The 12,150-nt window shown below is 41.7% G+C and overlaps 1 protein-coding gene across 1 annotated transcript; it reads left to right on the top strand.

The window, feature by feature from the left end:
• Window positions 1-1,772: 1,772 nt before the first annotated feature.
• DMRT2 (doublesex and mab-3 related transcription factor 2) lies at window positions 1,773-11,081 on the top strand (the record flags this gene model as incomplete). Its single annotated transcript, XM_083355113.1, is given in 7 exon segments — window positions 1,773-1,816; window positions 4,959-5,511; window positions 7,224-7,326; window positions 9,415-9,425; window positions 9,428-9,479; window positions 10,030-11,045; window positions 11,049-11,081. Coding segments are annotated over 7 exon segments (1,812 nt in total).
• Window positions 11,082-12,150: the final 1,069 nt, after the last annotated feature.

Here is a 12,150-nt window from a genome sequence, read left to right as displayed (position 1 = left end):
CCAGTTTTTCAAAAAAAAAAAACGGGTTTTCACTAGCCCGAGTCTTGCATAGTCGCCTAGGGCAGATCGTAGCAAAAAAAACCATATACACGCGTGGTTTATACCGGGAGAAACGAACCTTGCCTCCTGTTGACACTGTTAACAGAAAAAGGTATATTAAAAGATCTCAACGCACGAGCCTATCCAGAGGGTCAACTGAGCAGTTAACATACCGATCGGAAAATGTTTGTTCCATAAACTAGAAAGATTATATCGAGTAGCTGAGTTTAGGCGACGTTTTTCCCGGCGTTTGTTTGCATGTATATATGACCCTAGAAAAATAGATATAAATGCATAAAGGAATATAAACAAATCATGTGTTGTGGGAATAAAACTGTCTGGAAAAAAGGCTATAATTTTGCTGATAGAAAACACAATTTTATTTTGTCATAAGACTATTTTATGTATAATTTGTTCATACAACTCTCGGCAAGGTTGATTTCATCTAAATGACTCGATTAACGCAATTCCTCCTTTACCTACGACTCACCAAGCAGCCAGAATGAGGCGGTTCTCTTCCGAAGTCTCCTCTTTTCTATGAAGACGAACTGATAGACGGAAATTTAACACACTTGAAATCGGTCTCTTGTTTGCTAAACGAAATATTAATTAAAAATCCTTAAAGTAACAAGAAAAGTGAAAAGGGACACAGCAGGCCATTTTCTTTCATAAATTCTTACTGGCGTCACAGTAAATCTTGGGTGGCATTCAGAATGAGTGGATTCACCTGGGATTAAGATCCGTTTAACACAGTCGTTTTTTCCATACCACTTGTATGAGCGAGTTTTAGCGGAAGTGCAATTTCTGTTATTTGCCCTTAAATTTCACCTAATTGAAGGGCATTTCAGTTGCGGCTAACAATTTAAGCGCGATGGAAAGTAAGGATAATTTAATAAGAATTAGGTTTAGTGAGATTTAAGTATATCTGAGAACATCTTTCTTACAAAAGGAAAACAAATGGATTTGTTGCAATAAGATATGGAACATAATCTTATTATTTCTGAATTTTATCATTGCAGAATAATCGGAAAGGTTAAAGAATCCTCTTTGGGGCCTTCGGCGATATCAGAGCCCGAGAATTTAGACCCGCTCTGGAGGGATTTATGGTTAGGGAAAGATGCATTCTGCTTTTTTTTCTTTTTTTTGACTCCCAAGGAGCACGCTTGCCTCCGCAGCTTTATTTATACTCGCAGCTCTGCTTTCGTAGCTGTTGGCGACTTTCTTTTTCAGTCTTGGGTTACCAACCGAGCCTTTTACACATAACTCATTTTGCTGCCGAGGCTGGTAAATAAAAGGTGATCTCGCCAAGCGGAGGGAAAAGGAAAAAATAAAATAAAATAACAAACAGCTGCCGAGAAGCTGGCAAGAACCTCCGAAGGGGCGGAGCGTCGAAGAGGTGGGGCAACTGGAATTCCCTCGCAGCCAATCGGCGAGCCTTGGGCCCGACCACTCACCAATTGGTGGGTCGGTCGGGCGGGTGTCCGCGTCCTGGGACCGATCATATAGGGAGGGACGTCCGGAGTCTAAGAAACAGGCAGGCGGTGTGGCTGCTGCTGCTGCCGCTGGCGAGCTTTGCTTCCTCTACGCGTCTGCGGGGGTTGGAGCCGCTTCGGTGGGTCTCCTCGAGAGGAATCGCCCCGATCCAGGGCTCAGGGGTGGCTGGAGACGTGGCCAGGCTTTGGGCGGGCTGAAGCGACTTCGCCCGTAGCCGTCTCCGCCTTCGCCGGGACCGCATGCCGTTACTGAGCGCCTCCGCAGCCCCCTCGGACGCTTGGTTGTGGTAAGTCTCCAGAGGTCGGCTAGGGCTGGGGAGCCCGGGGGAGGGAGGGTTGCGCGAAGTAGGCCCCCCCCCTTTTCCCTCCGAGAAGCCCCCCCCTCACTTGGGCTGTCTTGGGTGGCCACCTTGCAGGCGGAGACCTTAGCGGTCTCTTCTTCTGGGTCGCGCCTCTTAAGGTACCGCGAAGGCGGCGGGAAGAAAGGCAGAGTCGGCTGAAAGAACGCCGATGAATTGTACTCGCTTTTGGGACACCTTTGCATTTAGGGCCAGCATTGAAACGCCAAGGAAAAGATCAGCACTTGGTTGCCCAGAGTCGAACTTTTTAACTTTACTTTTAGCATTAAGGTAGTACTTTTAATGCAAGCCACTTACTCTCAGTTAAGCGTAGCGGTTTTGCAACGGGGAAGGTTCTTACAGGCAGGTGAGGCTGGGCAAGGATAAGCCATGCATTCAGCCAGCTTGACCGGTTGGATTACAACTCCTGTCAAACCTGGTCCCAAACGGCAAGGCACAAAAGGTGTTTTCTAGTTACACGTGTCTATTTTCCATGCGAACAACTTGTCTGTCCACATCCACAGAACTTCCCTGACACCCCACTTGTGCTGCATTCAGTGACCCAAGCGAACTCTTTTGAAGAGAGAAGCAGGGTGTGTGTGTGTGTGTGTGAGTCAATCTTTAGACTGGAAACATGGCACACACCAAAAAAAAACAACTTTCAGTGGTTGAAAGAAAACAATGAAAGTCAGGCTCCTGACATAAACCTCTGGTTAAAGTGGTTTTGCTCTGAGGGTATAGTTTACATTTATATGTAACCTAAGAAATAAAGATGAATTATGTCTTTGGCTAAATCCATTCTCCTTTATAATTCATGTTTCTATACTGATATACACTGGAATGCATGAGGTTAGATGCCAAAGTTATTCACCAACCAACAAATCATAGATGCATTAGTTAGACTCAGATTTCCCAAAGCCATAATATGTAGCCTGTTTGCACCACTTAGTGTGTGGTGAGGACCAGTCATCAAACCAGAGTTATTGTGATATTTACTCATGTTCCTAATCAAATTTAGTTTTGTTTACTTCATTTGTACTTGTATGCAGGGAAACCTTCAACCATAAGCAGCCATAGGGTTATACTTCCAGAAAAGTATATCTCTAGATAACCAAGATATGTCTAGGATTGGAGCTTTAAACAGACTATTTAGTATTTGTTATTTTTCTGAAGTGCATTTTTAAGGAAAGAGAGACCTTCCTCTTGGTGTAGGGACTAAGAAAATTATATCCAAAGATGATTTTTTTTAATATGAGAGATCCAATGGAAACAAGGAAAATATGTGAAAGATGATCCTAGTATGTCAGAATGGTCTCTGTAAATCGAATTAAAACAATGTTAAGTCTCCCAAAGCCAGCCTTACGGCACACGTTTGCTAGATTCTGAATTTCTAGATGCAGATCACACACACACACACCCGCTGCTTGCATGTTGGGTTTAGGACATTTCTTAATCTGTGGCTATTTATAGTATCATCCAATAAAAGTGCTAAAAACTGCAATGAAGACCAATTTTATATTGCTTTCATGTTGATATAGATCTGAGTTGTTAAAAAGGAACACCAATTCACACATCCTACTAAATCTTTATTTGTTTGCTTTTACTTTCTGTTGAATGAATGCCTTGCATGAAATTGGCCACTGTGTTTAATTCAATAATCCATATTAAGCTACTTTGTATGGCCCAGATTAGAATATTCCCGCATAACATTAAACCACAATAGATGCCTTCACACGTCAAGGAAAAGCAAATACACACTGCACAGGTGTATGACGTGTGAATTAAGACCAATGCTGACCTTTTTCACAAGGGGGAGACAGTAAGGCTGTAAACTCTCCTGAATTGACAGAGACATGAATCTGACTGCAATCTTTTCTGGTTAATAGAGAGGGACTTTCTACTTTCCACTAAAGACTGCTCTGATCTTATCTTAAAATTGTGCATCATCCTTCCCTTCCCTCTTTGATAGCAGAGCAGAACATACCTTGCTGACCCACATTCTGTGAAGCTTCTTTATTACCTCAGAGAGGGAGGGAAAAAAAATGCAGTGAGGATGGTGGGTGGGCGCCGTGTACCACATCTAAGCTATAATGAGGTTTCTAAGTAGCTTTGTGGCCCCAGCGAGTTATGGTTGATTCGCTAAACCCTATTTAATAAACAGAGTGCCCTGCGAATTAGATGGCCGTAAAAACAAAAGGGAGCACCTCTTTTCAAAATGCCAGGTAAACCCAATTGTGACACACACACACACACACACACACACACACCCTCCCTCTATCTGGCCTTACTCCTGGAAGGCGCACCAAACCTTCTTGGGCAATAAGGGTGGAGGTGAGCAGGACAGAAGCGTGGTCTTTCTAAAGATCTGCCAGCTTTTTATCCAAGCCCTGCCATATCTCCCGAATGTTATCTCTCTACAATTCCCATCGCTCTCCTAATTTGGGATGTGGGAGGTGTCGCCAAATCCAAAGACACCACCCGCCTTTCTCTCTGGGGCCGAAAGCGAGTTGAGAAGGCGCGTCGCATTTTTATTTGAAGCCCCCCCCACCCCAAAGGCGTTCGGGTCTTGAGGGGGTGGAAGGAAGGACGGCCGGCGGCTGCGCGAAAAAAATAAAAATAAAAAACCCACCTTCGAGTTGTGGGTACAATTTGTGCACGCCGGGCAGGGGAGCCACGGAAAAACCTCCCGTCTCTCCGCCTTTCTCCCCTCCCTCTCCCCGAAGGAGACCCTTCCTCCGGGTTAAGTCCCCGAGAACTGCCATGGGCAGGGGTCGGCAACCTTGGCTCTTTTATGACTCGCGGACTTCAACTCCCAGAATTCCCGAGCCAGCTTATGCTGGCTCGGGAATTCTGGGAGTTGAAGTCCGCGAGTCATAAAAGAGCCAAGGTTGCCGACCCCTGCCCATGGGTTACCCCCAACTCTCCGCGGATACTTATTCAGCAGCATCCCAGACGGGTCTCGGCAAAGCAGCCTCGTCAATCTCTCGGTCTGGCAGCGGGAGGGGGGCAGCCAGGCCAGATCTCGGCTCTAATCCGAGGGCGCCGCGCCTCTTTCCTCCCTCTCTCTCCCTCTCTGTCTCTCGGGCAGGAAGAAGCGAGCTGGAGGAGAAGGCGGGAGCCGCGCCATGGCTGAGGGGCAGCAGGTGGGCCCCGTCGCCGCCGCCGCCGCCGCCGCCTGGGAGATCGACGTGGAGAGCCTGGAAGAGCCGGATCAGCTCGAGCGGCCGTCGCCGGCTGCGGCCCGCGCGCCCTCGCTACAGTCCGCCGGAGACGACGAGGAGGAAGAGGACAACCAGGACGACGAGGACGAGGAGGGCGAAGAAGACGAAGCCGAAGCCGGCGGCGGGGTAGCGGGCGAGGGCGACCTTCTCCGGCTGCCTGGGCTGCCGCAGCCTCAGCTTGTCTCGCCGTCGCCGGCGGCGGAGGAAAGAGGCGTAGGCGGCGGGGAGCAGCCGGTCCGCAAGCTTAGCCGCACACCCAAGTGCGCGCGCTGCCGCAACCACGGCGTGGTGTCCTGCCTGAAAGGCCACAAGCGCTTCTGCCGGTGGCGGGACTGCCAGTGTGCCAACTGCCTGCTGGTGGTGGAGCGGCAGCGCGTCATGGCCGCCCAGGTGGCGCTTCGCAGGCAGCAGGCCACCGAGGTAAGTGCCCGACTGGCCCGGCCTCCCGTCCCTGGGAGAGAGGCTCTTCTTGGGGAGCCCGGGCGGATTTCGCCCTCCGCCCTCCGGGTGAGGCTCCCCCGCCGTCCCCATCCTCTCCTGCCCTTGTTTTCCCTCCGCACAAAGGACCCGGCTCGGGAGGCGGAGCCTTGCCTTAAAGGGTGAGCGCGCACGCTACGCTGGCCCTAAGGGCCGCAGCCTCGAAGGCTCGGAGGTTTGGCGCGTCGGTTTTTGGTTCCGGGGATCCTCAGCTGCCCGGAGACGTTGGGCCGGATTTGAGGCCGCTGGAGCTGATCTTCCCAGGAAAAGATGGGCCCTGGGGGCGGCGGCCGCGGAATCGAGCCGGCCTCCTTTTTGATGGAGGGGCAGGAGTCCCCCAACGACCCACCCTCCCGACTGTGCGGTCGGGATGGGGAATCCTCTGGGACCAGAGCGCTTTCAGTAACCGCTTTATGGAACTGGGACGCCTTTTTGCTTCCCAAAGGAAAATAATTAATAATAATAATAATAATAATAATAATAATAATAATAATAATAATAATAATAATAATAATAATAATAATAATAATAATAATAATAATTAATAATAGCTATTTTATTTGGATGGACCCTTATCCTTTGCAGGCCTTGACAGACTGCTTGGATTTAAACTGGCTACAAGGTGCCGCGATGCTGTTAGCTGGCCTAACGCTTTTGTGAGACTGATTTAGCTTGGACCCAAGTGTTTTAATTTGGATTTTTGTGGAAGTGTGGGTGGAAAATGGAATTGGTTCTCAGCTTTAGTTGCAACCTCTCTTCTGATTTACCTGTTTTCAGGGCTTCCTGAAAGCATTTCATTATAAGGTCTTCAATTCACTATGGGAACAAATTGAATCCAGACTGTAACAAATATACCCACCTTGATATTTCCCCAGACAGTCTTTTCTTTCTGTCATTTCCTCAGGATTAAGACTCCTAGGATATCACAAGCTAAGGTTTTAAAAAGAAAACACATATAGATTTCAACCGGATATAAAGTCAATTTTAATTCTGATCAAGAGTTTTTGTTAAAAGAATTCTTTTAAACAAGTAGCAGCAAATATGTTAGAAAATGCATTTTTCTTTTTCAACAGCATAGTATGGCATGCATTTTGGCAATTTCTTATGTGATCATTCCTAATTAAAATGCATTTTGCATATTCTAGCCAAAGCTAAAGATATTTAATATATTTGATTTAATTGAAAGAATTAATCATTTGCTTCCTGTTGGTATTGGCTACTGCCTATATTGGGAGCACAGGATAAAACTATACATTTTGTTTAAACCTTTGAGCCAATTGTTTAGAAGTAAAATTCCTGATGTATTTAGAGTCACAGGAAGATATCTGATGTAGAAGCAATTCATTAAAATTAGAAGATGTTTAACCTGGTTAATTAACCCATTTTCTAAGTTTGCACAATGCATTGAACTGTAGTCAAATAGACAAATATAAGGCACTAACTTATGAAGAGGTATGAATGCAGCTGCTAAATTGGTTTAAAAATGTTGTGAAACCCCAGTCTCTTTCTAGTCTCTTAATACAAGGAGTATGAAGAGTACTGCCTCCCCCCCCAAATTGCAATCTCAGAAATTGGTGCTGCTGGAAATAAATAGAATATACATAATTTATGATTTTTTTCTCTCTCTCCCCCCCCCCTCCATGTTTCTCTATTAGGATAAGAAGGGACATACAGGCAAACAGGCTAATTTTGAGCGCAGAACAGTGTACCAGAGACATGTTCGGACACCTAGTTTGCTGGCTAAAAGCATTTTAGAAGGTAACAATTTTTAGCACTTTGAAGTTGCCTGTCTTTATATATCTTAGGAATTATTTTTGTTTTGTTTGTTAATATATGAACATTTTACTCCTTTCAGTTTGTAATAAAAAAACTAAGAAAATTAGTCAAACAATTGTAAACATTCATGGACGCTGATCCACCACAAATCTCAGTGGTCTTTGAACAAAAACTTCTTAATTAGACTGTGATTTGTACACTTTAATTTTGTCAGAAAAAAATGGAAGAGGCTTTCATGGAAATGAATTGATGACAGTGTTATAGCCAGTAACTGAATTACTGGCAACTATGATAAGGGCTAGATTAGATTATGCAAAGAAGAAATACAGAATCTACATACTTGTTATTTGAAGATTTTTAAAAATAGCTAATATCATATGGAAATAACCTTTCCATCTTTTAAAAGGAATAGTCAGATTAACTTAGGAAAATGAAGTATAGAGTTGTTGCAGTGAAGAACTTCTCCTTAATTCCAAACAGATTTCAATAAGATAATTTCCTGCAAATTGAACTTTCTCTTCATTTTGCCCCAACTTGTATTCAAATAATTGTTTAAAAATGTGATATTTTGAGGAGTTAAATTAATATTTCTGTGACAAAAGTATATATAAGCTTGTGTCTTAGGAAAATTATAGATTAAAATAGTTAATTTTAAATTGAATGGCATTACCTTTTTGAAAGCATTAATAGTGGAGTTCTTTTACTTCCTAAGTACAATAATCCTATTAGTTATTATATTTAGCATTTGATATTATTTTAATAAATCTAAAGTCTCTGATTCAATTCCTGTAGTGTTGACAATTAGTAATTTACTAATTACTAATAGAAAATCCATTTCTATTCAAGTTAGTGACATCTTGCACTGTAGCTTTATACCATATACAAATGTTTTATTTGGATGAAAATCCCATTAAATTATTCATGTTTTTGAGCAATTATTTTTAATGGGCCTGTGGAAATCTATGTATAACATGAAATTCTCCCCTGCAGCGATCCTAAATAATCTTATTTGGGATTATGTCTTGCTGAACTCAATAAGGAATATACTATATCTGAGAAGTAATGTCCATTATAGAACTGTTCTGTTGTAGTAAACTGAACCTTACAAATTCCTTTATTAAAGTTTCCCATGAGTTGACTTTGATTCCTGGTGAGTTCATTTATCAGTCCTTATTTTTCTCAACAATAATACGGAAGTTGTTTGCCCTTGACTTCTTCCAAAATAGATATCTGATCTAGTCAAAATCTTTGAGATTTCATAGATTTCCTGTTGTGAAAGTTTTTCATTCTTTGTCAAGATGACAAGCGGTACTTATTTCTAAGCAAATAAATACTTGAGTTGCACATCTCACGATTAGTGGAAATTAATCAAGAGTTGTAGGGCATGCTATAGGGATCTTCCCAGTTTTTCTTCACACTTTCCCCCCAGTATTGGTAACATAGTACCACATGGGTATGAAATGATTTTTTTAAAAAAAATTCTTTGCTTTTTTCTAATCACCAGAAAATACTAAGATGCAGACAGATTTGAAGGACAATTCAATTTTTAGGTTTATGAATTGACACTGAAGATAACTTACAAGAGAGTGATCATTGGTGATGTTATGGAAGAGAGGGTATTAGTGCTGTATTGACCACAAGGAATAAAATTCAAAATATGTAAGGAATGAGCTTCTTAAAGTCTTCAGACTAGTTGCTTTTTTGAGTTTTCAACATAACTTGGAAATTCAGAATATTTTCATACTGTATGCAGTAAGAATCCTATGTGTTTTTGAATTTGTAGCTGTGGTTGATATATTTATTTGGAGCATGTGAAATATAAGTCAGAGCTGTAAATACCATAATTTTGGGGAGTAAAATCCATTCCCTTTACTTACGCTTTTTTTTCCAGTTAAAAGAAATAGGACTGTCATCTTAACTACACCAAGTGATTTCTTTATATTTCTTCTTTTTCTTTTGGTTCATTTTTTACATTCTTGAGAGGATACTTTCCTTGTAGGAGTAGAAACATTCTTATGCTTCATGCTGCCTTTTCTGATTTGTCTTAACTTTCTTTCTCTTTTCTTCTAGTACTCCTTGGATTTTTTTTCTTTACCTCTGTGTACCTTTAGAGAATAGGAATGCACCAGTTGTAGGTATAGAGATCTTTCAAAATTATAAGTGTCATAATAAAGAAATGTTAATGTAAAATGGGTGTGTGTGTGTGTGAAAACGGATTTTTGAGCTAATTATTACTATGATGTTCAGTGTGACTTTGGATATAGTGAAAGTAATTAGTAGTTGGAGGTAAAAAGCACTATGTTCCTTGCACTTTTTCCTGCATCTTATCAAAAGGACAACTTGTACATCTATAAATAGATGCCTAAACGGCTGATGCAAACATTGATCATAAATCTTGGCAGGTGATCAACAAGTTTTGCTTTAGGTGTCAACTGGGAGGCAGGATAAAGAGAGAAAATCTTTCAGGTTCTTGTTTCTCACGTTTACATAATCTCTGAAGTTAACCTGTTGAGGATAGGAAAGCAGTGTGTATGCACCAAATTGCTATACTGTAAAACGTTGTCTTCAAGGTCATCGGTGACCAGGCAGGGAGAGACCGTGTTGTTTACACTGCATTAGCACTCTTATCATTTTGCACTTTTTACACTTTTTAATTATTGAAACAATTATTTTTCCCCCTCCAAGGTTATCGTCCCATTCCAGCAGAACCTTACCTTGGAGGGAACTCGTCCTTGCCGCCTCCCGTTAGTGACAGAATGAGAAAAAGGCGGGCTTTTGCTGACAAAGAACTTGAGAACATAATGCTTGAGCGAGAATATAAGGAACGAGAAATGATGGAAGCCACCCAGGCTGCTGCCTTCTTCCTGCCAAACCGCAGGGTGCATAGCCCCGAGTACAATTCTTACAAGAGTTTTAACCCTCATCAACTTGAAGCTTCCAGTAAGGAGTTTTGCGGTTTTCTGCCTACCTGCTTAGATCTGACTATGCAGTATTCGGGCTCGGGAAACATGGAACTGATCTCATCAAATCTGAGTGTGGCCACCACGTACAGGCAATATCCTTTGCCCTCCAGGTTCTTGGTGTGGCCAAAGTGTGGCCCTCTCAGCGATGCCCTTCTCTATCAGCAATGCCTTCTAAACGCTACCACAGTCCAGTCTCTCAAACCTGGAGTAGCTTGGGACAATAAGGTTTCGCATGGCCAGGATTTTCCCACCTCTGAACATGAGATCACAGTGTCAAAAAATGAGAACGTGTTCCACCATCCTCATGTTCAAGAACGCGAGACCCCTCAAAGTGAACTCCAAAACATCTCTCGGGAGGCTCCTGAGAGATCGGCGTTTTCATCTCCCAAGAGAACCTTTCCACAGATCTCCGGCAAGGATCCTATGGTTCATCGGGACCCGTCTCTCAGCAAGATGGGCAAAGAAAGCAACAAGCAACATCTGCTACTGCCACCCTCCTCTAAACACAGTCCTTTCCATTCATTATTCCAGCAGACGCTTCAGAGCAAAGCGGGATCAGAGTTAAAAACCACTTTTGATGAGGCATCCAAGAAATATAGAGAGTGCGCCTTCAGAGAAAACCCAAAGCACAAATTCAGCATCGACAGATATGCAAAAGACTTTCTGGAGACTAAACAAGTTGTAACAAAATTATCCACAAATGAACCATTACCTTTTTCTGTTGAATCAATTCTTAAATGACCATCTTCAATGGTCACCGGTGTTTCTCAATAGGCCGACAATGGGATCCTCAAAACAAATATATTGGCACTTAGAATTGAACTTAACCATATGGGCCAAGAAGCAAGTCCCTTTGAATTTATTAGAGATTTCTTCTAGGCGCTTTATCCAAAATACACTTGAAATAAGTTCTTCAGATTTTGTTGAAACTGATTTCCAATAAACAGGTTTTGAACTACAACACAGCCCTAGTATCAGTCGATTTCAGAGTAGCTGAGTTGCCCTTTTTTTGGGGAATTGACTATTCCAAAACTTTAGCAATTATTGATATGCTGTCTGACAAACGCGTGGCCACTGCCTTTTGCCATCATACTTTTGGAAAAAATAATTTCAGATGTAAAGGGGGATAATAAAATGTACATAATATGCATGTTTTTATATATGAAAATAAAATATTTAAATGTTTTGCAAATCAAAATAGTGCATTCTATGATCATTAATTTTCTTTTTTCTTTAAATGGCATAAATTTATGCCCTCTGATTCACTCTGGAAAGCATCTAAGTTGTTGGTCATATTCAGATACAATGATATGCCTATGTATATTAATAAGATTAAAGCTTAATAATATTATTTTATAATCCATTATATATATATATATATATATATATGTTTAAGTATTTGTCAAGGCTTTTTGAATGGACCTTGCTAATTAACTCTTTCATTCCTGTTTTGGCCCGGCTCAGGGCTTATCCACAGGAACTAGTCAACTTATGACAGCTCATTATTTGTGCAAATTATTCAAATTGCTAATAAAGAATTTGGGAGGCTAAGATGATCATTTCGAAATGATCATCTTAGCCTCCCAAATTCTTTATTAGCAATTTGAATAATTTGCACATATATATATATATATGTATATATATATATATATATATATATATATATATATATATATATATATATATATATATATATATATATATATATATATATATATCTTTTGCATGAATTCTGCCTGTGAACAAGTTCCTCAAATTGACACTAAATCATGTGAATTTAAACTATTGTACACAGTTCATTAGTACTTAGTATTCTTAATTGCAAGTAATTCTTACAGAGTTA

This window comes from Vipera ursinii (assembly GCF_947247035.1).
Source record: "Vipera ursinii genome assembly, chromosome: 2".
Taxonomy (NCBI): domain Eukaryota; kingdom Metazoa; phylum Chordata; class Lepidosauria; order Squamata; family Viperidae; genus Vipera; species Vipera ursinii.
Note: the sequence above shows the minus strand (reverse complement) of the source record. Positions and strands in the feature narration are given on the sequence as shown.